General features: G+C 49.5%; 1 protein-coding gene across 3 annotated transcripts; it reads right to left on the bottom strand.

Moving 5' to 3' along the window:
* Window positions 1-1,960: 1,960 nt before the first annotated feature.
* Ptdss2 (phosphatidylserine synthase 2) lies at window positions 1,961-27,793 on the bottom strand. 3 transcript variants are annotated; one of them, XM_006977199.3, is made up of 12 exons: window positions 27,569-27,790; window positions 23,427-23,528; window positions 14,894-14,976; window positions 10,870-10,937; window positions 6,255-6,389; window positions 5,824-5,874; window positions 5,202-5,315; window positions 4,996-5,114; window positions 3,646-3,760; window positions 3,412-3,557; window positions 3,123-3,308; window positions 1,961-2,800 (listed from the first exon to the last, which is right to left on the bottom strand). In XM_006977199.3, the coding sequence occupies exons 1-12, from the start codon at window positions 27,682-27,684 to the stop codon at window positions 2,608-2,610; spliced, it is 1,428 nt and encodes a 475-aa protein (XP_006977261.2). In that variant the 5' UTR covers window positions 27,685-27,790; the 3' UTR covers window positions 1,961-2,607. The 3 variants fall into 3 exon arrangements, with proteins under 3 accessions (XP_006977261.2, XP_076411162.1, XP_076411169.1); XM_076555047.1 differs by lacking the exon at window positions 14,894-14,976 and having other exon boundaries at window positions 27,569-27,752; XM_076555054.1 differs by lacking the exons at window positions 1,961-2,800; window positions 3,123-3,308; window positions 3,412-3,557; ... (2 more) ...; window positions 5,202-5,315; window positions 5,824-5,874 and adding an exon at window positions 9,452-9,525 and having other exon boundaries at window positions 6,254-6,389; window positions 27,569-27,793.
* Between the last annotated feature and the right edge of the window lie 43 nt (window positions 27,794-27,836).

Here is a 27,836-nt window from a genome sequence, read left to right as displayed (position 1 = left end):
GAGATCGGCCTGCCTCTGCTTCCCAAGTGCTGGGATTAAAGGCGTGCGCCGCCGCCGCCGCCGCCGCCGCCGCCGCCGCCGCCGCCGCCGCCGCCCCGCTGTACCACATTTTCTTAATCCAGTCTTCAGTTGACAGGCATCTAGGTTGTTTCCAGGTTCTGGCTATTATGAATAATGCTGCTATGAACATAGCTGACCATGTGTCCTTGTGGTATGATTGAGAAGACATCATGGGAATAGAGAGAAATAGGGTGCTAGAGAAGTTTCCAGGAATCCACAAGGATGACCCCACCATAGACTACTGGCAATAGTCGAGAGGGTGCCTGAACTGGCCTACTGTGGTGATCAGATGGCTGAATATCCTAACTGTCATCATAGAGCCCTCATCCAGTGACTGATGGAAGCAGATACAGAGCTGGGCACCAAGCAGAGCTCCAAGAGTCCAATTGATGAGAGAGGAGGGATTTTATAAGCAAGAGACATCGAGATCATGATGGGAAAATGTACAGAGACAGCCAGCCAAACTAGTGGGAGTGCATGAACTGTGGACCAATAGCTGAGGAGCCCCCATGGTACTGGATCAGGCCCTCTGGATAGGCCAGACAGTTGTTTAGCTTGAACTGTTTAGGGGGCCCCCAGGCAGTGGGATCAGGACCTGTCCCTGGTACATGAGCCAGTTTTTGGAGCCTGGTGCCTATGGTGGGACACTTTGCACAGCCTTGTTGCAGGGCAGAGGGGCCTGGACCTGCCTCGGCTGAGTGTGCCAGGCTCTGCTGACTCCCCATGGGAGGCCTTGCCTTGGAGGAGGTGGGAATGGGGGGGAAGGCTGGGGATGAGAAGAGGGAGGTGAGGGGAATCTGTGGTTGGTATATAAAATGAATCAAAATCTCTTAATAATAATAAAAAATAAAAAACAAAACAAAACCAACCAACCAAACAAAAAACCCAAAAATCAAACCAAACCAAAACAGATGGAGCTATGGTATGACCCAGGAATTGCACTATCAGATGCACACACAAAACAAACTCAATCAGTTTGTCAGAGACATCTGTACTGCCTTGATCACTATAGCAGTAAGAAAGCGGGGAGTTTTAATCCCAGCATTTAGGAGGCAGTCAGGCGGAGCTCTGAGTTTCAGGATAGCCTGGTCTTCAGAGCGAGTTGTTCCAGGACAGGGTCCAAAGCTACACAGAGAAACCCTGTCTCGGAAAAAAAAAAGTAAAGGGGTGGGGGGGTAGTACATGGGGCTGGAGAGATGGGAGCTAACAACCTCTAACTCGGGGGTTGAGGATTTAGCTCAGTGGTAGAGCGCTTGCAAGGCCTTGGGTTTGGTCCTCAGCTCTGGGAAAAAAGAAAAAAAGAAAGAAAAACAACCTCTAACTCTAGCTCCAGGGGATCTGATGCCCTCTTCTGGACTCCATGGGCACTTGCACTCATATACTTAAAAAGAAGAAAAAAATTAAATATTTTTTAAAAGAATTTTTTAGTCAGGCATAGTAGCACAAACCTGTAATTCCAGAAACGGGGAGGCTGAAGCAGGAAGACTGGCAAGAATTTGAGGCCAGCCTGGGCTGCATATGGAGTTCTGTGCCACTCTGAACTATGCAGCAAAACCCTGTCTCAAAAACCCCAAGAAACAACATGCTGCCTGAGTAGACTGAGACAAGACTTGCGCGTTTGCATTTGTGGGACAACTGAACTTGTCAGAAGGCAGGTGGTTTGTCATTGCATTCCCAATGGCTGCAACTCATCTCCCTTAGTCATTCTTCAGTGATCACCAGCCCCACCCTGTGAGAGACAATGTGGCAGGCAAGGGACATGTCCTGAGCAGCTATGCTTGCCCCTGGAGAGCTGTGTCCCCGGCCCTCGAAGCCCAGTGAGAACTCCAAACGGCTGGAGCAGTCCCTCCCCCGTGAGGTCCCCGGGAGCATGGGGCAGAGCAGGCAGCCAGAGGCTGTGCGCCTTCGTCATCACTTTATTTGTTCCGTTTGCTCAAGAGTACAGCTATAAACTCGGGGAGCCATGGTGACAACAAGCCCTAGCACCTGGGGTACAGGTCTCCAAGTTGGACTCTCTGACTTGATACCCCTCAAGGGACCAATCTGGCGACCTCCCTCCATGGACACACCCTTCAGCTTAGAGTCCGTTACAGGAAGGCTCCAAAGGAAACCAACGGCTCAGCACTGACTCCAGACCCACCACTTTGTAGCCATCTTGGTGGTGTGACATCCTTCACTTCTGCTGCTGCAAGCTGGGTGGGGCCACAGGGTCTCACGGGGCTTCTGCCTACCCCACAGAGGGTAGAGAGAGAGTGCTGAGATGCCTCTCCTGGCTTGTGCTGAGACTGAGCACAAGGGAAACCATGGGCCAGGGCCTTGGCTGACCAGGACAGGGCAGGACCCTTGCTCTAGAGCAAGCTCCAGGCTCACAGCCCTGGAGAAGTGTCAGGAGCCAATATGTGCACACACCTACCTGCACACAAACATGTACACTCAGGTGCCCCTGGTAAAGTGGGGTGGGGCCCCCCACCTCCTCTGATGCAGGGAGCATAAGAATGGGAGAAATGGGACAGTCCTATGGCACAAGGCCAGAGAAGAGGGGGAGGATCATGAGGCGGCTGAGGCCCCCTCCTTTGCAGCAGGTACACTGTCGTCATTGATGGCCCCCTCTTCCTCTGCAGTCCCAGTCCCTAGCACGTCATCATCCGGCCCTGGGTGCCCATCCCCATTGTTGACGGCTCTGCCCTGGTGACTCTGCTGCTTCTGTCGCCGGGTCTCCTTGTATCTCATGGTGATGTCCCTGTGGGGCAGCAGAGCCACCTTAGCCCCTGTCCTTGCAGCAGCCCCCAGCACATGGCCCATGACACCTGGATACTTTGCTCTGCAAGAGGTTACACCTGCTACAGTTCTGGGGATGGCTGAGTAGAGGTTAAGCTGGAGTGCCAGCTACAGGCAAGGCAGGCTACCTTGAACCTCAAGAACCTGGACCTACCAGGCAGAGCCACAGAGACTCAAAGAGAGTACAGGGACAAGTAGAGCCACAAGACAAGGGTGGGGAATGGATGGAGGACAGACTCCACTCACAGTGAAGCCTGATGGCCGGGGGTCCCATCCCCACTCACCGCAGGAAGAAGCGCCAGACAGTCCACGTAAGCACCAGGATGGAGCCAAGAGTCCAGCACTGGGAGATGTAGAAGGGCAGTGACAGGGTGAGTGTGTGCGGGTCATACTTCACCACGATGAGCAGCTCTGTGACTGTGATGGCTGCCACCAGCCAGGCCTGCTGGCCCAGCTTCCTGTGGGGCTTCCTGCAGAGAGGCAGCAGCTGCCTGGCTTGCTCAGCACCCCAAATGCCCTTGGGGCTCCCAGGCTCCTGCCTCCCACACCCTAGGCCTTATGGGCGGCCCTCACAGTTCATCCATGAAGTCATAGATCTCACGCATGGCCACACCACCCACGTTCACGAAGAAGACCAGCCGCAGGAGGACCAGGTAGTGTTCAGGGGGCATCCATAGCACAAACTTCAGGTAGAATGTGTTCAGCTCTGCTAGCAGGAACTGGGGAATGGGAGAAGGTCAGTCGTCAGTTTGAGAAGTAACCATTGATGGTGTGTGGATACACAGTCACCAGGCTACTGGGACTTACCACCAAGATGATGCCACACACGGCCAGCCAGCGGTGCAGGCTGGAGGCTGGCTTCCACTCAAAGCGTACCCAGCTGTAGGGCGTGAACTGAAAGGCAATCCTCTTCATCTTGCCCCTGGGAACCAGAAAGCCAGGAGCCTGAGGACAACGGTCAGGTCATGGAGCTATTGCCAGAGCTCGAGAGCCATTGCATACTGCCCTCAGCAGACACAGGCTCCGTCCTGTCCAAAATCCCACAGCTACTCAGGGGGCTATTCCCATGCCCGAGGCACACAGACAGGAGGGGAACCTCATTCCTTATTGTCCCCCAGTTTGTTTCTCTTTTGTGGTGCCTGGGACCAGAGTCTCAATCCTCTTGTCCTCTACCTTTTCGGTGCTGGGACTGTCTTGCCTAGCTTCTCCAGCTTTTTTACTTTTATTTTATTTAATTAATTTATTTATTTGAGACAGGGTCTGTTATGTAGCACTGGCTGTCCTGGAACTTGCTATGTAGACCAGGCTGGCCTCAAACTCAGAGAGAACTACCTATCTGCCTCTGCCTCCTGAGTGCTGGGATTAAAGTCGTGCACCTCACCTTTGTTGTTGAGACAAGGTCTTACTATATAGACTAGGCTGGATTCCAATTCATAGAAATCTTCCTGCCTTCCTGGGATTAAAGGTGTGTGCCAGTGTACCTGGCTAACTTTTAGTTTTATTTTTTGAAACTAGGTTTCATGTAGCTAAGGCTAGCCTCAACTTTACTATATACCTGGGGATGACTGTGAACTCCTGATCTGCCTTTACCACCCAAGTGCTGGGATTACAGCGCATTTGGTTTATGTGGTTTTGGGGCTTTGAGTATGGTAGGTAAGCACTCTACTGAGCTGAGCTACATTCTCAGCCCCCACTTTTTCTTGGTTTAGAGACAAAGTCTCACTGGACCGCCTACACTAGCCTCAAACTTTTGTGCTCAAAGAATTCTCCTGCATCAGCTCCCTGAAGCAGTGAAATCTATCAGTGTATGCCATCATTTCTGGTATCATTTCTTTTTTTTAAAATCTCCTAAGTAGCAGAGAAACTGGGTATAGGGATACACACTAGTCCTCCCAGGAGTTGGGAGATGGGGGCAAGAGTCACCCTAAATGACACAGCAAATCTGTGGCTAACCTGGGCTGTATGAGAGGTGACTGAACATACCCACGGCCTCTTGAGAGAAACAGGCCAGGGGCCAGATGGAGGAGAAACAGTTGACTCCACCACTCTAATGTCTGGACGACAAAGACCATCTTGCCTGCCACCCTCCTGAGCAGCAAGGCCCTGTGCTTGGGGGCCCAAAGCTCTGTGGTTCCCTCTACAACGCCCAAGATGTACTTGTAGGTTGGAATGTTCCAGAGGCCCTGCCACTTATATGTCTTCAAGGACAGCCACTCGAGGGTCTTCATGCCACAGTAGATGCCCAGCCCGTTGCAGATGAGCACGTCCATGATCCACTGGGTCGGGAAAGGAGAGGTGTTAGCCTCGGGGCCTGGGACGACAGCCCCGCCCCCAGGCTGCGCAGCCTTGCCCGCTGCACCTACATGGTCCCACCAGCACTCGCTGAAGTTGGGCAGCTGGTGCTCCAGGCTATACTCCAGGAACTCGAACATCACGCTGATGATCATGCACATCCACCAGTCACGGATCATGAGGGTCTGTGAGGTGCCAGAAAGCACCCCGTCAGCCTTTGCCATTCACCCCTACAGATTGCCCTTCAAACAAACTACCCCTGCTTCCTGCCTCCAGCCAGGGGTGGGGGGTCCCTGGTATGTGTACTAGATGGGCAACTTTAAGAGTGTTGGTTAACATGGAGGGGCCCAGAGGTTTGGCACTGAGCTCTGCCAGGAGGCCTGGTTCAAGGTGTGTGCTGTTAACTGGTGGGCAGCACCTGGCCCCCTGCCCTGCCATCTCCCCGTCCCTTCCTAAGGGCAGTAGTGCTGGGGACAGGGCACAGATCTGAGCAGCAGGGTCAGCACAGCACTTGCGTTCTACCGAGAAGCCTGGAAACTTCCAGGATTGTACACACACTGGCAGGATGGCAGTGCTTCCGTACCAGGGCTCACCCACCTACCACTCGGGTCAACTGTGGCCCCAAGTGGCCTGGAACATGGAGGAAGGGCGACTAGAGAGAACCAGGGTGCCAGGTCAGCTAGGTCACCCTACCTTCAGATACCAGCCAATGAAGTGCGCAGGAACAAAGCCATCCAGCTTGTCCTGTGGGTAACAAGGATGGGACCCTGAGGCACAGCTCCCACCTCAGGCGGCCCCTCCCTCCCTCAGGCAGTCTCCTCCCCTGTGGTATCTTGGGCAAGTTTCCAGGGACCATACAACCTCATGCTGTGCAGAGGCCCAGGGTCATTGCCTTCCCCCTCCCCCCTTCGGGCTGATGCCAAGTCAGAGTCTGGCAAGTATGTTGTTATGTGGACACCTTCAGATGACCATGCCGGTAGCAGAGAGCAGGATGCCTGATCCTCATCTAACATGAACAGGGCCATGGGCCTGGACCCCATGTGCAGAGCCACACCACACTGTCCTGAAGGAGCAGTGTGGAGAAGCAGGAGGGGGCAGTCCTGCAGGGGAGGAGAACACCCTACCCAGATGTTGTGGAAGGGGTCAGTCTTGTTGTCGGCATCATAGATGAGGCAGTTGCCCCCGTAGTCCCTCTCTGGCAAGGGGACTCCCAGCCTGGGGTCCACATACTTGAGAAACTGTCGGCCATCCTGGACTGTCTGCAAAGCAGAGCCGTTAGTGTGGTCAGCCTTAGCAGGGCAGCCCGGATGGAGCAGTCTGCGGTGTGATCTGTCTGGGTCAGCACGGCCCTTCCACTCCAGCTAGGGCTGGAGACCTGGGGGTGCCTTGAGTCCCAGGGAGCCATCAAGGCACAAATGCCAGGCAGCCCCCCACAACACTCTCCCAGGGGATACAGGACGAGGTCCCTATCCAGAAGAGGCAGCCTACACTGCTGCCCTTCCACACAGTCCAGGGCCATGCCAAGGCCACTCTGCCAGGCACAACCCCATCTTTTCAGATACGCAGCAGCTGATCAGAGTTCTGTCCCCTCAGTGGAGGAAGCACTTTTGGACGCAGAGGAGGAGGGCTCCTAGAGGAAAGCACAAGCTAGGACAAAAGGAGGCTCAAAGGCCCACAGACTCAATGATACAGCCGAGGTCCACAGAGGAGGTGGAAGTGAAAAGACACCAGACAGGAGCAGCTGTGAGTCTAGCCCCTGATCGGAAGGTCAGGGTTCACCTGTTCCTGGTGCAGACTCCACAGATGGCCATCTTGCTAATGCCACGTGTCCTGAAAACTATCAAGACTTGAGGAAACGTTGAGGCAGGAATGTTCTTGAAACTACCTCCAGCTAAGGTCCTGAGGCCTCAAATGAAGTCAGAAAAGGCAAGTTCTGGGCTTGGCAGAAGTTTAGAATCAAGGGGTACCTGTCGCTAGGTACAAAACCCCTGCTCCCTGATCAACAGGCAGAGACCCTCTGACCCCATGGCATTCTTGTAGAGGGCAGGTGAGCAAGTGGGAAGTAGCCAGACTGCAGAAGGACCTTCAGAGAGCACTAAACTGCTATGCCCACAGTCATGTTTTACACACAGGCCAACACAAATAGAGCTGCTTCTGTAGCCAAGGGCTGGGACACCTGGCCAGCAAACCCAGTTCCCAGACTGCAGTCTCTTAAGAATCTCCTCCATCCTTCAGGAAAGGAACAGGGCCATGGGAAAAGGCTGAGTCCAGGTCTCACGTAGGGGGTGCATACAATTGGAACATCCTATGGTATGAGTCAGGAAGGGCTTCAACAAACAAAAAACCCAGAGCCCTTAAAGACGGGAGTGTGTCAAACAAGATAGAAACTAAATGAAAGCTGCCAATGGCCTAAAGAACTCCAGTGAGAAATGTAAAAGAGTATTTGGTTACAACCTGAAACAAAGTAACTTTGAGTCACACTAATCCCAACAAATTATTAGATACTTAGGACATGGTGGAAAAGAGTCGGCCTTTCCTTAAGAGGAACTCCAATAACACAGACACACAACTCTGAGGTAGTGGAGCTCAAATCCTGGCTCCTCCTCCCACATGGATAGCACACAGCAACTTCCTTCTAGAGAGCAGACAGAGCCGGCGGTGGTGGCGCACGTCTTTAATCCCAGCACTCGGGAGGCAGAGGCAGGCAGATCTCTGTGATCGAGGCCAGCCTGGGCTACCAGGAGAGGCGCAAAGCTACACAGAGAAACCCTGTCTCGAAAAACCAAAAAAAAAAAAAAAAAAAAGAAAAAGAAAAGAAAAAAGAAAAAGAAAGAGAGCAGACAGAAATAGGCACCGTATGGAGGGACACTGAGAGGTTGCACATCCACAATCAAGGCCAGTCTTACCGGGCGAGCAGAAGGCCCATGGACAGATAGGTGACATATACCTTAATCCCAATCAAATCCTAACAAACACATCAGACACTCTGATGCCAAAGCCAGAAAAAACAATTCCAGGAAGTCAAAGACATGTGTCTCTTGAATATATATGCAAAGATCCTAGGCAAAATACGAGGCTGAATCCTGACTACAGACAGGGTCATACACTACCACTGCATCTCAGGAATGCATCATAAGTGCCGGTAAAAAAGTCATGCCAAGTATGGCAGTGCACACCTCTGACCAAAGCACTCGGTTAGTAGAAACAGGAGGACTACTGCAAGCTCGGGGCCAGCCTGGGCTACACAACAAGACCCTGTCTCAAAAACAAAGCAGAACAGGATACCCCAAGTGAACCACATTTTAAAAATTAATCAATATAAGGCTCAGGAGATGGCTCAGAGGTTAAGAGCACTAGTTGCTTTTCCATAAGTCCTGAGTTCGATTCCCAGCAAGCACATGGTGGCTCACAACCATCTGCAATGAGATCTGGTGCCCTCTTCTGGTGTGCAGGCATACATGCAGGCAGAACACTCTATATATAATAAATATTGTTTTAAAAAAATTAATATAAATACCATCATCAATAAAGAAAAACTCACATAACAATCTCAACGCAGGAAATGCATTTGACAAAATCTAATATCCTAAAATCTAATAATAAAAACAGTCAACTAGCTACAACTGAACTGCTTCCACTTGGTGAAGGCTTCTGGGAAAAGTCAGAGCTCCCAGCACACTCAGGACAGACGGGCTAGATAGTCCTCTAAGATCAAGCACCGGTTAAGGAGGTCCATGCTTGTACCCGATACATTGCTGGAGGCCCAGCTAGGGGAGGAGGCAGGAGTAGGAAACAGAAGGCACCAGACAGCAAAGAAGTGTCACACACATGGCCAACACAAATGGAGCTGCTTCTGTAGCCGAGGACTGGGGCACCTGATCAGCAAACCCAGTTCCCAGACTGCAGTCCCTTAAGACCGTCCTCCATCCTTCAGGAAAGGAACAGAGCCCTAGGAAAAAGGCAGATGGCACGAACTAGAAAACAGCAAATCCTACAGAAGTACAGGAGCTAATAAGTTCAGCAAGGCCACAGGGCACGAATCGACATGAAAATAAACTGTATTTCTACACACTATTAACAAGCAATCCAAAACAAACCTGAGAAGACAATTCCACTTAAGAAAAGCATCAGAATGAGTAAAATACTTGGGAATAGTTTAACGAAGGAAGTACAAAACTTACAGTATGGAAACTAAAACACAGTAGGAAGAAATTAAGGACCTAAATAAATGGAAAGACATCCCGTGTCCGTGGATCGCAAGACTTATGACGCTGTGATGGCAGTATTCTACACTGACAATGCAACCCTGTCACCATCTCACCTGCTAGGGCTGGGTGTGGCTCAGTAGGAGAGCGCTTGCCTAGCATGCAGGAGGCCTGGGTTCCATCCCCAGCACTGCAAAGAAAGAAAAAGAAATCTCATGGGCTTTTACATGGCCGGAAAGTGAGTCTATCACTCGTTTGGAAATGTAGATCAGCCCACAGGGCAATCTTGAAAGAGAAGAACAAAGTGTGGAAGACTGCATTACCACCTGACCAACCAGACACCCACCAGCCTCTGCAGAGCTGCCAGCCCATGAGAAGCAAGGTCAGCCTGAGAACTACATAGCCCAGAGGAGCCCAGAAGATGTGAACCTAGGTGTGCTGTGGTGTTTTCAAGTGGACCCCTGGCTCCTAGGAAAAAGACAAAACCAGGAAACGCCCCCTTATACCCATTAGGATATAATTCCATTCACCAGCAGCAATTACAGTCTGAGCACTCACACAACAGAACTGGAGGAAAGGGTATAGAGCAGCAGGGATTCTAAGTCAGTGCTGGTGGGATGCAAGATGGCAGAGCCATGCTGGAAACCAGCCTGACAGGTCCTCAAACCGCTGAAGGCGCATGTGTGATGTGACCAGTGAGACCACTCTGGCCTGTCTAGGACAGAAATGGAAATCTGTGTCCATACAAGGCCTGATCGGAGTGTTGAAAGCAGCTTGATTCATAACAGCTCCAAATGGGAAACCAAATGCCTCTCAGGTCGGCTGAGTGGGCAGAATGCCATCCTGTATGTCCCTTGGCCACAAGAAGAGGCACTGTGCCGATGATAGAGCTGGGTGGACCTCAGAGGTATGACAAGCTCACATGGTTCACATGGGCTGTTCTGAGACAGGTCTTGACAGACGGCAGGTGACTGCAGGGCAGAAGAGTCTATCAAGGGATTTGGGTGAGTTTTCTAGAGACAGAACTATTCTGGGCCCTGCTACGATCTTTGTACATGCACAGGGACTCGGCCCTCAGTGACTCCCACAGATGGCACAGTAACAAACCCAGCCGCTCACCCATGAAGCTCAGAGTTCAGTGAGTGAACCATCAGTGAACACAGTGTGACACTCCATCCCCACTCCACCCCCTGGTGAGCTGCCAGCCCCACCAGCTCTGTGGGTCCCAGGTAGGCCAAAGTTCCTAAAGCTGCAGCTGCTCAGCTACAGGCCAGGGGCAAACCTGCACATTTCCTGTCTTGAAATCAGATGAGCTGTTTCTCTACGTCTGTCCCTGCTCGCACACAGACACGGCAGCAGCCTCTGCGGGCACCTACATAAGACAGTCCTCCCTGAGGGCCCTCCTGGAGTGAGACAGTTTGTAGCTACCTATGCTGGTCCTGCCTGGTGGCTTCTTGCCAGGACTCTGGGGACTGACAAGTCAATCCTCCTCTGTTATCTATTCCTATTTTATCAACCAAGGAAAACCGCTTACCTGGAAGAGGATGAAGATGAGAAACAACTCGTAGACCACACTAACACACAGCCAAAACCGCCAGTAAGCTACAACAAGACAACAGCAATGTCAGGGCTCTGCTCTGGGGCTCTGGCCCCACCCGGCCGCAGGAGGTTCTTGATCACAGACAGTATTTTTCGGGGTGCGGGGGGAGGGGGGGCAGTGCTCAGGTGTCCTTCATAGAATTTTTATAAGCATGGCCTAAATAAGTTTACACAGAGATCTTCTCTCTGAAATGTTTCCTCTGCTCCAGACCTGAGGAGTTGGTTTCATTTTGCCTTCCCAGAGGTTCAGAGGCCTATAATGTTGGGTAGAAGAGGTGATGACTGCATCCTGCTCTTTTATCTACTCCTCATGTGGCTGACCTGCACCAGGTTCTGCTGGACACCTTTTTCAGGGATGAGAACCTTGTAATTCTAGTATGTTCAGTTTTTAATCATGAATAAGTATAAAGTTTTAGTCTTCTTCATTTAGGAAGGTGTTTTAACACAAACCGTATCAGCAGACTTCTGATATTCAAATACCCTCCGCCCTCAACACCACCATGGTACTGAAGAGCCAGGGAGGCTCCATGCATTCAGAGTGTGTGACCTATCTATTTGGTTGAGAATGACCAAGCCAGATGGGAACATGACGGGAAGCTCTTAATGGATTTGCTCATGTCACTCTCGGATACAGATGGAGGTTAGGCCTGTGCTTCCCACTTGATCAAGTGGGGGAAGAGCCTGTGTGAAAACCTTCACCAACTCTAGAGGTGCAACGGCAGCTGAGGGCGGCAGGGTGACCGACACCACCGGAGTTGGTGTAATGGGTGGGGTTGGGGTGGGGGCTTAAAAGAAGAGCCAGATACCTAAAGCCACACATTCCAACAGGAACATTTTTTTCTTTTTCTTTTCTTTTTAGTTTTCCAAGACAAGGTTTCTCTGTGTAACAGCCCTGGCTGTCCAGGAACTCACTTTTTAGACCAGGCTGGCCTTGAACTCAGAGATCTGCCTGCCTCTGCCTCCCGAGTGCTGGGATTAAAGGCGTGCGCCACCACCGCCCAGTCCAACAGGAACATCTATCTTATGTCCTCAATTCTGAGGCTGACACCATCTCTTCACTATTGCTGTTTCCTGTCTTTCCCATGTTCTTTTTAAGGAAGAGCCCAAATCAGAAGCTGAACCACCTGAATCCTTGCCTCCTTTAGGCCCATCCCTAAATATCCGGCTGCCTCCACACACCCCCTCTCAACCTTCTAATCTCTGGTGGGTTTGATGCCAGTGTCCCCTGTCCACCCAAATATAAAATGTGGGGAAGGAACACAGGCAGTTTAGCAGTGCTGGGGATGACATCTGAACCCTAGCTCTGGACACAGCCACAGATAAAAGAACTAGGAAGGGAGCTGGGGTGGTAGCTCAGGGGTGGCACACTTGTCTAGCAAGCACGAGGCCCAGGGTTCAGCTCCTAGCACTGCACACAGACAAAAACAAAAACATTAAACCAAGGGGGGAGGCTGTCTCAAAAGAACCAGGACCTATTTCAAGGTGTTCACTTGGAATCACAGCCAATTAAAGTTTCCAAATAAAGCAACTCCCCAGACAGGTCAGCTGAAACCTCCTTTTGCTGCTCTAATGAGGCCAGGCAAATAATGGTCCTAGCTGAGGCAGCCTGACTGGGTCCTCCTGAGTGCAGACCAGGAGGTAGGGTCGAGGGCAGAGCCCTGCAGGAAACCCTCCCTAGAGTGGAACACATTTGAGCTGTCCCTCCCGATGTTCCACTTGTTGATGTCTCACTTAGTGGCATCACATGCCTTTTGACTGGCGGCTCTGACGGTTCCATGCTCAGTATATTAACCAAGAGTGAGGGGGGAGCGGGGAGATGGCTGAGGACAGACTTCCTGCGTAAGCAAGACAAGGAATGGTGAAGAAGCCTGGAGCTTATGCAAAGCAACTACAGTGGAGCGAGAGAAGGCAGAGCAGAGTGCTCAAAGTAACGCACAGGTGAGCATGCGCGTTAAGAGGGAGAGGACTCCTGGGCATAGTAACACAGGCCTTTAATCTCAGCACTTGGGAAAGAGACAGGTAGATACTAAGCTGAAGACCCGACTGCTCTACAGGGTGAGTTCTGGGCAGCCAGGGCTACACAGTGAGATCCTGTCAAAAAAACAAGAGGGAGAAGACCAACATACAAGTACTGGGAGCTAGCTCAATAGTCACTTGGCTCAGAGTCCAGTGGGAGCCTCTGGAAGCTCTAAACCCTTCCAGACACGGTGACTTGAGCTTGCCAGGGTAGAGGGCTTGTGCCCCCAGACTAGAGTGTCTTAGAGACACTTCCAGTGTCCAGCCTGGTCCCATCTGTCATGTTCACTGAGATGCGGCATCCAAGAGGGAGGAAGTACGCCTTCCCGGATGGGCTTATAGCCCTCTTCTTCCAAACACAGGACAAGCACTTAGCATTCAGTCCCACCCCCCTGTACACATGTAGTTTTATTTTAACAAAGAAATGTGTACAACATTAACACCTAAAACTGAGCATCCTTCCTTTCCAGGGAAAACCAAATATATGTGTGTGTAATAATCATAATTCAATTACAAAACAGAGAATGTCAGCTCCAAATAAAATTCTATAGGTGCTGTTGATTTTCCCACTGTGGTAGAGCTCAAGCCATCATTAGGAGAGACTTATTTCAGAAGTGCCATCTGAAAAGATCACAATTAAACCTGTCAAAGGAGAAACAAAGCAAATTGGGCACTTTTTTAATTATTTTGCTTTTCTGGGGCTCTGCTCCAAACCCTACTACTGAGGCAAGGCTGGCTAGGCTCAGAGGGGGAAGCTCACTAAGACTCTGAGGCGACTCAGTAAACTATCAGCAGTCACAGACCACACAGCCTCGGGATCCCTGAAGGGCCCAGCTCAGACCTTCTGAGCCACAGGGGAGTCTTGTCTTGTTCCCAGCTCAGAACTGACTTACTCTTGGTAGACATGCCCCATCTTGAAGGCTAACAAGCTCAGGGATAATTCCTTATCTCTGCTCCTACAGTGGTTTGCTACACAATCAGATAAGTACACAGAGACAATATGGGCAAAATCTCAAGACTGCCTAATTTACAGAACAATACAGAAACAACAAAAGGGGCTGGAGAGGTGGCTCAGAGGGTAAGAGCACTGGCTGCTCTTCCAGAGGTCCCGAGTTCAATTCCCAGCAACCACATGGTGGCTCACAACCATCTGTAATGAGATCTGGTGCCCTTTTCTGGTGTGCAGACATACATACAAACAGAACACTGTATACATAATAAATAAATAAATCTTTAAAAACAAAAACCAAAAAAACCACAATCAAAACCTAGGAAATCAGTAGTGTGTAGCACTCACTTGTGGTCCTAGTTTTAAGGAAAGGAGGCAAGGAAATTCCTTGAATCCAGAAATTGGAGAATAGCCTGAGTAATAGTGAGACTCTTAAAAATAGGTAAATAAATAAATATACACAACACATCCAAATTTAAGTGTTTATTTTTTAAAATGCCTAAAAAATAGTTTCTGTATTTCCAGTTTATACTCCCATTGAGACAGAAAAGAAACATGTTTCTAAACATATGATGAGGTCCTTGAGTCCCATCAACCAAATTGTAGCCTCAGGGGTCTCCTAGTCTGAGCTCTGGCCAACTGAGGAGAAAAGTGGGTGGTGGCCTGTGACCTCCAGCTGAGGTTCACACGGGGCAGTTTGATGCCAGGGATCTGTCAGAACTTGGAGAAGGGGTGATGGAGACAGCACCCAACAGGACCCTAGGTCTCCAGCCCTCCTATGATCCTAGGGCACCCTGGTCTTGCAGGAAGAAGGTGAGAGAGCCATAGAACAGTTGAGGAACAAGTGGAGGAAGTCTAGTCAGCTACCCTGCCATGCAGGTGGCAGCCACAGGAGGAGCGGGGACAGGACATTCACATCCAGCAGCACAGACACAGCAGCTGCTCAGAACAGAAGGGCTACGTAGCACACACGGAGAAAGAAATGGCGAGTTACCTGGATGAGGTCTGGAAAATGGCCCGTCTTTGGCTTGTGTGACTCCAAAACATAAGAAAACCAAAATACTGGCCACAATACCTCTGCAAATAAAGAACAAACAGCCCCTCAGTGTGCGCAAGCTTCTTCCAGGCAGAGGTGGGAGGCAGCAGGGACCCCAGAGGACACCCATCTTAGCCAGTCCCTGGCATGCAGGATCAGGTGTGAGCAACAGCCCACACTCAGTCTGGCAGCTACTCGGCTGATGCACAAAGATTCACTTCCCCTCTCAGATGTCCTTGGGTTAGGCTTCTCACGTCATTTACAGTGTCACCACTCATCCACTCGGACACAGGATGATTAGCCCTCATAAAGCCCTTGAGAAATGATGATGGGTCTTCACATCGCTGTAGTGGTGACAGTCACATCCTCAGGTGGTGACAGTCTGGTTTTGGTGATCCAGCTGGAAGCAGGACGCTCAGCCTGTCTGAAGACTCCCCTGCTGCTTTCCTCACAGTAAGAATATGGCTGTAGGCTTGGGGAGGAAGGCCCAGGGGTCAAACACCCCTTGGTCACCAACTATAGGCCCCACTATCTACCTGATCTGTTCTTAGGGTTCTGATGCTGACCCTGAGCACAGCTATTCTCTACAGAGCAATCCTCCACCCCCTTGATGAGCTCTGGGGAAGGAGCAGGAAAGGTGCAGGGCTTAAAGCTTCCTCAGGTAGAGCCCGTCCACGTGCGATTTTTCTGCATGGGAACTATGCCTCTTGCTCCTGTTTAATGATTTAATCACATATCTCACTATGGACTCCTGTATATGAGATTTCATGCTTTGTGTAATAGTCCAACATCACTTTACCGATTTTGTTGCTCAGTGTTTTGTTTTCTTTTTTTCCAGAGATAAGGTTTCTATGTGTAGCCTTGGCTGTCCTGGAACTCGTTCTGTAGATCAGGCTGGCTTGAAACTCAGAGAGATCCACCTGCCTCTGCCTCTGCTTCTGAGTGCTGGTACTAAAGATACACCACTACAATTTTTTTTTTAAAAAAGAAAACATTTTTTGTTTTGGCACACACCTTTAATCCCAGCACCTGAGATATAGAGGCAGGCAGATCTCTGTGAGTTCAAGGGCAGCCTGGTCTACAGAGCAAGTTCCAGGACAGCCAAGGCTACACAAAGAAAGAAACTCTGTCTCAAAACCTATTCCCTCTATCTCCACAAAAAGAAAATATCTGAAAATAAACCACATCTACACTGAACATGTATAGACTTTTTCCTTGTCATTGTCCATCACGCACTGAATCAGCTCTGTATGTAGCAGCCACATTTTATTAGCTAGTATATGCAGTTTAGAGATGATTTTAGTAAATGGGAGATTTATGTGCTATACACTGAGAGCACTGCATGTAAAGGATTTGAGTGTCCGCACATTTCATTATATCTGGAGGATCCTAAAACCAACAGATATCAGGGTAATTGTATGTGTGGATATAGGTTGGTGAAGGCAAGTGCATGCCATTCTCTGAACTCAGAGCCTAAAGCTAGCCTTACCCTAGTGGCAACAAGTACACCCAGCACCAGATCTTGGCTTCTAGTTCTGCAGTGAGAGACCCAGACTCCATGGAGTCATTTTAAGGCCAGGACTGAGGCAGAAAAGGCCCACAATGGGCCTAGAGGTTCCTGTTGTGTCTGAAACTCAGAAAAGCCTGCAGTGTTCTTAGGTCATTTGACATCAATGGCCTTAGTCAAAACTGAGCAGCCAGCAACAAGGTATGGTGGTGCATGCCTTTGATTCCAGCACTGGGAGGCACTCTGAGTTCAAGACCAGCCTGGTCAACAGAATGAGTCCCAGGACAGCCAAGGCTACACAGAAAAACCCTGTCTTGAAAAACAAAACAAAAGAAACAAAGTTATTTATTTTTATGTGCATGGGTGTTTGGCCTGCATGAATGTCTGTACCACATGTATGCAGTGTCTACAGAGCCCAGAAGAAGGAATTAGAACTGGAGTTGTGAGCTACCATGTAGATGCTGAAATGAATCTGGGTTCTTCGGGAGAGGAGCCAGTGCTCTTGCCCACTTAGCCATCTCTCCAGTCCCCTTTCAAATGTTTTCAAAGTTGGGTTGAACCCTCAGAGACGAGGCTGGTGGACACGGGAAGCTGAAGTGTTATAGATAACATATACTACTTGTAACCACCTGTTAGCTCCGTATTGAGCTAAACCTGAGTTTGTCTCTGATGTCTCCCAGTGGGGACAGCTCTGACTTTTGTCCTTGGTGACATAAAAACTCTACTGGTTTCTGGCATCTGTCACAAAGGCACATCAAAGGCACAGCAGCAGCAACTATACAGGTACCCATGGGCTCAGCTGTCAGCCAGTACATGAGCTCTTGCAGCGTCTCTGCCTCTGTTCTTAAAGATTTCAGCTCCTGGCACTTCAGGCGTCTCAGTGCATCTATAAATTGATTCTCTTGTCCATACGCCTTCCTTCTTAGGGTCCTAGTCACCATCGCCATCTAAGATAGTTTGTGTGTGTGTGTGTGTGTGTGTGTGTGTGTGTGTGTGTGTGTGTGTCACTTGGAATGGAACTCAGAGCCTCAACAAATGCTCTAATGCTCTACTATTGATCTCACCCTTAGAAGCTTGATGCTGGACCACATGTGAACACAGTGGAGCTGGAGAGATGGCTCAGTGGTTAAGAGCTCTGGATGCTTGCCCTGGTTTGATTTCCAGCACCCACAAGATAGCTTACAACCATCTTTAACTTCAGTTCCAGATCTGTCATGAGCACTAGACACAAAAATGGTGCACAGACACAACACACACACACACACACACACACATAAAATTAAGAAAGAGATATTAGTTCCCTAAGTTTCTTTCCAATGTGGACAGGTCGCTCTGCATCCCTGTTAGTAATGAATGAGCCACTGTTGTTTCACATCCTTATCAGTTTTTACATTTCAGTCCTCCTGCAGGTCTGAGATGCCCTGTGATGTCAAGTGCTGCTCATTCATATGCTGTTTCCCTCTGCTTCCTCCTTGGTAAGGTTATCTGTTCAGTTCAGGCCTTTCCCCCTCCAAGATTTCTTTATTTATTTGTTTTTTTTGAGACAGGATTTCTCTTTTTAGCAGCCCTTCTCATTTTGTAGACTAGGCTGGCCTCAAATTTACAGAGATCCACCTGCCTCTGCCTCCCGAGTGCTTTATTTTTATTCCTTTTAATTAAATGTATGTGTGCACATGTATGTGGGAATTTGCACATAAGTGCAGGTGCAGGACGGTGTTAGAGCTCCTAGAGCTGGAGATGGGTACTGAGAACTGATCTTGGTTCCCCACAAGCAAGAACAGTATGCACCCTCAACAGCTGAGCCGTCTCTCCAGCCTTCCGTACCTTCTGTCCACGTCTTTTTTTTTTCTTTCTTCTTTCTTTCTTTTTTTGGTTTTTCGAGACAAGTGTTTTTCTGTGTAGCTTTGTGTCTTTCCTGAAGTCCAGGTCTTTTACTCAGGTCCTTACCTTACTTTCTTTCTTTTTAAAGATTTATTTATTTATTTATTTATTTATTTATTATTTATTTATTTATTTATTTATTTATTTATTATGTATACAGTGTTCTGTCTGCATGTGTGCCTACAGGCCAGAAGAGGGCGCCAGATCTCATTATAGATGGTTGTGAGCCACCATGTGGTTGCTGGGAATTAAACTCAAAACCTCTGGAAGAGCAGCCAGTGCCCTTAACCGCTAAGCCATCTCTCCAGCCCCCTTACCTTACTTTCTAGAGAACAGACTTCTCATGCTGTCCAGGCTGGGTTCAAGCAATCCCCACCTCAGGCTCCCAAGCAGCTGGGAGTACATGTGTGTATCAACAGATTTTAATTGTGTTTGCCCTTTTAAAAATGTGGGGGGTGGGGTTTGTTTTGTTTTTTGAGAAAAGAGGCAGGTTCTTGCTATGTAGCCCAGACTGGCCTTGAACTTAGGGTTCTCCTGCTTCAAACTCCTGAGTTCTGAGATTACAGGTGTGTGCCATTACGCCTGGCCTTTAATTTTGTACAACTTTTTAAATTGTAGATGGAATGGACACTTCACCAACTGAGGTGAGAGAGCCTTAAGTGCCACATGCAGATGATCAATCATGAGCATCTGTGTGGCACAGCACAACAGTCCGATAGTCCACAAAGACACACATCCACTGTCGTGGAGAAGAAGCCAGACACAGAAGAGTAACACAGCAACGCCACTCCTGGGCCAGCAGCAGGCACACAGGTGTATGTATGTACCTCAACTTACCAAGTTGTAACTTTATTAGAAATGCATTAAATTATAGGCCATGGTGGTGGTGCATGCCTTTAATCCCAGCACTTAGCAGGCAGAGGCAGGTGAATCTCTGTGAGTTCCAGGACAGCCAGGACTGTTACTCAGAGAAACCCTGTCTCAAAAAAAAAAAAAAAAAATGTATATATATATATATACAAATGCCAATAAGGTTGATTTGAGAAGAAAAAAATAAACAGTGGTCTGTGCCTGGAGTCCTGGCTCTTCAGGAGGCTGACATAAAAGGATTACTTGAGCCCTGGATCAAGAACAGACTGGTAGCTGGGTGTGGTAAAGCACACCTTTAATCCCAACACTTGGGAGGCAGAGGCGAATGGATCTCTGTGAGTTCCACATCAGCCTGATCCACATAAAAAGTGAATTCCAGGACAGCCAGAGCTCTGCCTGAAAACACACACACACACACACACACACACACACACACACACACACACACACACAAAATCCAAAACTCAAGCCCAGACTGGCAATACAGTGACCACCCCCTCCTCCCATATCTCAAAAACAATGATACACAAGTTGAAATTAATGACTTCCCAAAAGGGGCTGGAGAGATGGCACAGTACTTAAGAGCATTGGCTACTCTTTTTTTTTTTTTTTTTCTCGAGACAGGGTTTCTCTGTGTAGCTTTGTGCCTTTCCTGGAGCTCACTTGGTAGCCCAGGCTGGCCTCGAACTCACAGAGATCCGCCTGGCTCTGCCTCCCGAGTGCTGGGATTAAAGGCGTGCGCCACCACCGCCCGGCACATTGGCTACTCTTATAGAGGACCTGGGTTCAGTTTTTAGCATCAGAATCAGAAGACTCACTGTAACTGCCTGTAACTCCAGTTACAAAGGATCCAATGTCTCTGATATCTGTGGGCACTTATATGCACAGAGTACACATTAACTCACACAGGCACATATATATACACATAAAAAATTAAATAAATCTTTAGAAAAAAATTAAAAATAGCTGGGCGTACACCTTTAATCCCAGCACTTGGAGGCAGAGGCAGACAGATTTCTGAGTTTGAGGCTAGCCTGGTCTACAGAGCAAGCTCCAGGACATCCAAGACTACACAGAGAAACCCTGTCTTGACAAACAAAAAAGAAAAATGCTAAAAATAAATGCTGGGGGGAAGGGGTTTGGAGAGATGGCTCAGTGGTTAAGAGCACTGATTGCTCTTCCAGAGGACCTGGGTTCGATTCCCAGCACCCACATGTCAGTTCACAACTGTCTGTGACTCCAGTTCCAAGGGATCTGACACCCTCCCACAGACATATACGAAGGCAAAAATACCAATGCATATAAAATAAAATAAATAAATTATAAGAAAATATGAATAAATAAATAAATCTTGGGGAACTGGAGAGACAGCTCAGTTAAGAGCATAAGCTGCTCTTACAGAGAACCCAGATTCAGATTCCAGCACCCATAAGGCAACTACAGCTGTCTATAGCTCCAGGGGATTCGACACCCTCTTCTGGCCTCTGAGAACACTCACCTATCCCAATACATAATTCACATAAATAAAAATATTTGTTTAAATGAAAAGTAAGCAAGTCTTGGGGTTGTGTCTCTGAGCAAGCAAGAGTGCTTGCTTGGTATATGTGAGTGTCTGAGTTCCATCCACAACACCACAAAAATTATAAAATATTTTCTATAAGGCTGGTGACATGGCTCAGCAGGTAATATGGTTGTCACTATGACAATTTGAGTTCAATCCCTGGGATGTGCATGCTAGAAGGAGAAAATTAACTCCTATAGATTGTCCTCTGACACTTGTGCACGCATGCATTGTATACACGTGAACACACATCTACATATACACAAATAAAACAAATGTAATGAAAATTATGTTTTACACATGAAGCCTACCCTAAGAGCATAAGAAAACTCCCACATATTCCCAGGGAGGAGAAAATACAGATTCCAGGCTCTATCAAAAGAATTACAGGCCAGAAAGGTCAGTTCTTTCATGCTCTTAAAGACGAAGGAGGCAGACAAAGAACATGAGGAATGAGTGTCTAGTGTCCCCTGAGGAGCAGTGAGGCAGCTCCCCTGAGGTCAGTGCTGGAGGAAGAGTGGCCTCATCCACACAGGTCCAGTGCCACCCTCCTTATGCTTGGGGCTGAGCTCTTGGACTCTCCAGGGTCTGGGTCATCTAGTACTGACAACAGGACCAACACATTGGGTGGACAACAGCTCTGTAACTGCTCTGGCAGGTGCTTGGTGACCATTCCAGACACCTTTGCATGTTCCTGCTCTTCCTTGAGACAACTCTTTTCCAGTGACCTCAGAGCTGGGCATCTTGAGCTAATTTTACTTCTCGTATAGAGAAACCTTTTGGGGGGTACAGGGTGTGATGCTAAGGATTAAATTCTAGGCCCCCGCCATACATTCAGCCCATGGAGAACACCTTCTGAGATGTAACCATGTCCCATCTCTGGACTTCTTACTAGCCTTGCAGAATGCTGCTGACCCTCCATGCCCAAGTACACAGACATGAATTCAGAGAAATCCAACATACTCAGACCCAGTTTTGTTTTGTTTTTGAGAGAGGGCCTCACTATGTAGCAACAGCTGTCCAGGAACTCTCTATGGACACCAGGCTAGCTTCAAACTCATAGAGATCTGCCTGTTCTGCTTCCCAGTGCCAGAAAGGTATGTGCCACCATGTCTTTTGGTTGTTTTTCGATACAGTCTCACATAGCCCAGGCTAGTCTTGAACTCACCATGTAGCCGAGATTGACCTTGAACTCCTGATCCTTCTGCCTCTTGTTTCCCAAGTGCTAGGCTTACATGTATGAACAATCATACCTAGCTAAGACCAGTTCTATTTGAAAATTCCCTCTGAGCAGATATAGGCTCAAACAAGAGTCTACAGCCTCCATACCCTAGGGGCTAGTATGTGCAGATGGTCCCTCTGCCAGGACCAGGACAAGGAAGGGCAAAACAGACCCTACCTAGTGGCCCAGGAAGCACAAGTTCTTCTCTCAGTATTAGCTCATCTCCTTAAGAGCATGTTGAGCTTACAGGCCTAGCCTGGGACTTAAGTGTGTGATGGAAGCCTTTCCAAGAAAGAGGGGAGAAACAGGCAGGCCTGTAGATGAGAATGAGCAGGAAGTGCCAGTATAGGCCCAGCCAGACATGATGGACTAGAGAAGGGCTGGTGGGCCTGGAATCAAGCCATCTCAAGCTCAGAAAACATAAGGAAACTCCTAAGAGGCTGACTGTGAGTCGGAAGTTACTAAACAGTAAAGAAAACTCACAGAAAATGGGCCAGGAATAGCTGGAAAACCAGCTAGAGAGAAGGTACCTGTATTGCCCAAGAAAGGCAGATGGGAGCCTGTGGGTCCAGCAGCCTGATGGCAGTGTTTTACCATAAGAATCCAGCTGTACCCAAGGGCATAAGCTCCATTACAAAGGTTCTACATCCCAGACAGGCTGGGTATCCTTATGTCCTAGAGTCTACCACATTGATGGTGAGCTGTTCGGTGTGATGTCACTCTCACAAGACCCACAGAGATTGGGGACTAGGGAATGACTACATCCACATGTTCACACCATAGTCACTATTACCCCATTCAATTCTTATAGCAAAGTACTAAGACTTCCATTTTCCAAAAACAAAATTTTGACCTACAAGTGTCAGGACCATGGAGGTTCCGAAAGTCTGGAGGGCAAGCAACTAAGGTGCACTGAAATCTTATTAATAGACTTCTGACATCTCCCTGTGCCTCTGCCCTACTAAATCCTCTCTGGTCTCCTCTCTAGCCCTCCCAGAGCAAGAAGGACCTGCCTTGCCAGGCAGCATTCCAGGGCAGATTCGCAGGCTAGAGAATTAGAGGAGCAATAGGAAAGCCTGTCAGTACTCTGTATGCTAGGGACTGGCCTCAGAACAGTGCTTGTGACCTGCTGCTCTGGAGAACCTTGAGAAGCATGGTCACAGGTGGTCATTGAATGTCCACCTGGCCTCTTATGCAGTTTGTTTAAATATTTAGAAAGTGCTGGCATCAACACCACCATAGAAGCACACAGCTAGGGGGAACCACCCTGAAGGCTGCTGCAAAACATCCCTATTACTTAAAAGTAGGTAGGGTCCTGGGCAAGAACTACTCCACAGTTCCAAGGGAAGGTGCAGAAGCTTGTCACTTTGACGGACAAGGAGAATTCAGATCCTGGGCTGGCCAGAGCACCACAGAGCACCACACCCTCCGCACATAAGCAGTTAGTTACCTCTTGGTGTTGTAGGCTGTATCCTGAGGTGTTTCCTCCAGGAGAGTCACATAACCCAGTGCACAGGTGAGGATGAACAGCACAGTTAAGGTGTGGGCACGCCTGAATCCAAAACACACGGGTAGTGTCAGAGCAGAGAGAGGGTTACCCAGTACTCCTGATACCTACTCACCCAGCACAGGAGAGGGTCTGACCTGCACTCCCGAGCTGACTGACCATTCCCATGGGTACCAGAGGGGTTGGAGTGCACTGCCTACAGCACAGGTAGACAGGATCACATAACTAACACAAGTCACACATGGAAGGTTTCCCCATTTTCCCTCTAGTTCTGAGGAGTGAGCCTACGGCCTTTCATGTGCCAGACAAGCACTCTACCACTGAGGGACAGTCCCCAGCTCTTTCCCCTAGAACTTAAAAATTACTTCAGCTCCTTGGTTACTTTACTGTTATTTTTTACTAGTACACTGATCTTCTCATAGTTTTTGAAGCAGCCAGTAAGCTGAGGACATCCTTGGCTTTTTTCTTCTCTCTCTCTCTCTCTCTCTCTCTCTCTCTCTCTCTCTCTCTCTCTCTCTCTCTCTCTCTCTCTCTCTTTGTTTTTCAAGACAGGCTTCTCTATGTAGCCCTGGCTGTCCTGGAACTCACTCTGTAGACCAAGCTGGCCTCCAACTCACAGAGATCCACCTGCCTCTGCCTCCCAAGTGCTGGGATTAAAAGTGTGGGCCACCTCCGCCTGGCCGGGAGTACTATCTCTAACTTCTCTTAAATATACCAGGAATAACTGTTTGCCCTATCGTTCACATAGTTACCAAGTACCTGGCCTCCCCTGACCTGGGAAAAGTGAAGCAGCAGGAAGGGGGATCCAGAGGCAAGGGCATCAGCCAGACAAACTCACAGCAGGTAGACTTCAGAATGTATCGCTCAACACACACACACGCACGCACGCACGCACGCACGCACACACGCACACGCACACGCACACGCGCGCAACAGATTCCAAAGGCAGGTCATCTTTTCCCTTCCAGAATGTCAGCTTTGTGCAATGGTGAGCTTCCTCCCCCGTCGTGTGGGCAGACACTGGGATGGTCTGGGTCCCATGACTAGACCCAGGATGAGAGCTGACCTATGTAAATCTTGGGACTTCAGTCATTGCATGGGGCAAGCACGAGGACAAACTGGTTCCTTGCTATGAGTGGAAAATACCCAGTTGTTGTTCCTCCCTAGAGATGACCATGCTCCTCATGCTGAGTGGGTAGGAAGGCAGCCCTGCCAGAACCAACCAGGGAAACATGAGGGTGTTGCCAAGAAAGGGAGAAGGCTTGCCCCAGGTCTGCAAGAGGCTCCTAGCCTGTTACACTGGCCTTCCTGGCCTGCTGATCTGATAGTTAAACAGGTATGAGTTGTCAAATCATGTTTGCTGGATGTGGGCAAACCTCGGCAAGCCCTAGTCCACAGTGATTATCTACACACACCTGAAGCTGCAGAAATACAGAACTATTGAGGATGCACTGGTGATATCTGCCTCAACTCACTTAGAAGGCTCACGAGAGGGCCCAAGCTTTAAGATTCAAGCATAGACTACCAATTTTCAAATTGTCACAGATTCCATGCTGGTGGGAGTAGGTTAGAAAGTGACACTGGGGGTCTGGAGAGATGGCCCTGAGGTTAAAAACACTAGCTGTGCCGGGCGGTGGTGGCGCATGCCTTTAATCCCAGCACTCGAGAGGCAGAGGCAGGTGGATCTCAGTGAGTTCAAGGCCAGTCTAGTGTACAAAGTGAGTTCTAGGATAGTCAGGACTGTTACACAAAGAAATCCTGTCTCAAAAAATAAACAAACAAACGAAAGAAAGAAAAAAAAAAAAAAACACCAGCCACTCTTCCAGAGGATCCAGATTGGATCCTTAACACCCATACAGCACCTCATCAGTCTGGAACTATTAGTCCCAAGTACTAACTATTAGATCCTCTTCTGGCCTCCAGGGACACTGCACACATACATGGTACAGATACAGACAGAACATCAGGACACACAAAATAAAATTTTAAACAAAGCTCCAGGACTGTGCTAGAGTCTGAGCTCTTGTTTAGTTTCCTGACACATCCCCTAAGATAGTAACGGCACTCAGTAGAGGTCTCCAAAATACACACTGAAGAATGACTGGATGAATAAGTGAATATAAAACAAGAAAGGCAAGCCAGCTGCCCACTCCAGGATTCTCTCTCCAGTGGCCATCAACGATACCGGGGGAGGGTGGTGCCTCCCTCCTGCCGAAGAGGCATGGTGGGGGCTGCCTGACAGAGAATGATGTTGAACTATCCACCTGAGTAATGTATAGTCTATCATGAATATAAGGCCAATTAGAGCCCTTTATTTAAGCAGGGGACCAAAAGTAGGCTCCTGCCACAAAGAACTCTTGGCCCTGAAGGCAAGACAGAGTTTATAAAAACAAAAAGCAGGTGTGGGCCAGGGATTTTACAGGAATCATTTCCCTGAAAGGGAAAAGGGTCCTTTGTCCTGTCAGGCAGGATGTGAAGGAGATGGTACGGGGTCAGTCATGGGATTAGAAACCACGTGTCCTGTCAAGCAGGACGAGGTATGGGGTCAGTCCTGAGGTCAGCTATGGGCTCAGGACAGCCTGACTTCTTCTGGGTCATTTCCATGTCCAAAGGACCTCAAAGGTCAGAAGTCCATTGGCACTAGCCCTGGCCCCTACTCACAACTTCAGGTGCCCCCTGCTTTCTCTCCCCCACCCCGGGTTTCGCTATGTAGTTCTGGCTGTCCCAGAACTCACTCTGTAGACCAGGCTAGCCTCAAACTCACAGAGATTCACCTGCCTCTGCCTCCCGAGTGCTGGGATTGCTTCCTTCCCTTCTAACATTTTTACAGTCACCAGAGGGCATCATATTGAAAAGAAGTACTGGTTGGACCCCCTTGCAGAAGAGCTGTCCATAACCTGGAGAAAGTGCTACTAATATAAGAAGCAAAGCTATCTCCTACACCCACCCACTTTCCTGCTACTTCAACTCTATCTCACCAGAGCCTCAGCTACCACTCCCTCTTGCAAGCCCGAGATACAAGCCAGAGTCCCTCGGAGAATCCTATCTGTGTAATGGCACCGTCTGAATTATCCAATCACTTTCGGCCAGGCTTCTCTCACTGATTAAATGTGCTCTCAGCACTGTTACTGCTGTTCTCTCAAAGCTACTTCCACTTAGCATCCCCAGTGGGTATACATTTGTCTCCCTGCACTTGGGTCCCACTTATCTACAGGACCCACCCAGTATTGCATAGGTGGGTGGAAACTTAGCCATCTGAAGTAGACTGGTAAGGCTTCTGGGCAATGATGGCGCACGCCTTTAATCCCAGTACTCAGGAGGCAGAGGCAGGTGGATCTCTATGAGTTCAAGGCCAGCCTGGTCTACAGAGAACTATCTACAGATAGTTCTCAGACAGCAAGAACTATCACAACAGAAAAACCCTGTCTCGAAACACACACACACACACACACACACACACACACACACACACACGGCAAAACCATTCCTCTCATGAAGCATGCTCTCTGGTGTATGAGTTTTGTCGTTTCTCACAAATGAGGAAAGGTGAAGGGTTAGTCCAAGGTCATGGGATCACGCATTTGGCTGGTCAGCCAGGGCGGTGACATGGCCCTTTAAAGGAGCAAAGCACCTGCAATTCCTAGGCACTCACTCCACTAAAGGCAGAGGAGGCAGCCCGACTCCAAAACTTGTCAGGGGCTGAGCTGTGCAGGCCAGAGTCACTGAAAAAGGTAGCAATGAGCAAAACCTAACACACAGACATGCCATACCCATCAGGCCAGTTCAGGGCAATGCCACCGGGGAGGAGAAGGGGACGCTAACTGTCCAACGGAGGGGAAGCCTGCATGTTACTAATGTGTGGTGGCGAGGCCTTCCAGAGCTCATTCCGGGGCTCCCCCGACCCGAAAAACACTCGCCATCTCACACGCAGACGACCACGGGGGCGGGAGGGGGGTGTTCCACCGGCTTGCCGGCCTCTGAGCCCCGGTGCGCCGCTCCCCCGACTGATCCTGGCCTTGACGGTCCCCGACTCCAACCCAAACCGCCTGTCCCAAGCCCGGACCCGGACGCGGGGAGCCCCTCACCAAAAGAAGGTGTTGGTGCCATCGTCGTAGACCTCGGACTCGGTGCTGCGGCGGCCCTCGAGCAGCGGAGACCCGGACTCCGGGCCTCCGGCGCCTCTGCGCTCGCCCTTCCGCATGGCGCCCGGCCTGCGCAGCCCGCCAAGCTGCGGGCGGCGGGCAGGGGTCGCGCTGCCGCCCGGCGGGGTCTCCGCGGGAGTGGGGCGGGGCCGTGAAGCATTGTGGGACGCGTAGTGCGCGCCGAGCCGCAGGGCATGCTGGGCGCTGGCGG

Source organism: Peromyscus maniculatus, chromosome 1 (assembly GCF_049852395.1).
Source record: "Peromyscus maniculatus bairdii isolate BWxNUB_F1_BW_parent chromosome 1, HU_Pman_BW_mat_3.1, whole genome shotgun sequence".
NCBI lineage: Eukaryota > Metazoa > Chordata > Mammalia > Rodentia > Cricetidae > Peromyscus > Peromyscus maniculatus.
This window is presented reverse-complemented; position numbering and strand designations above follow the sequence as displayed.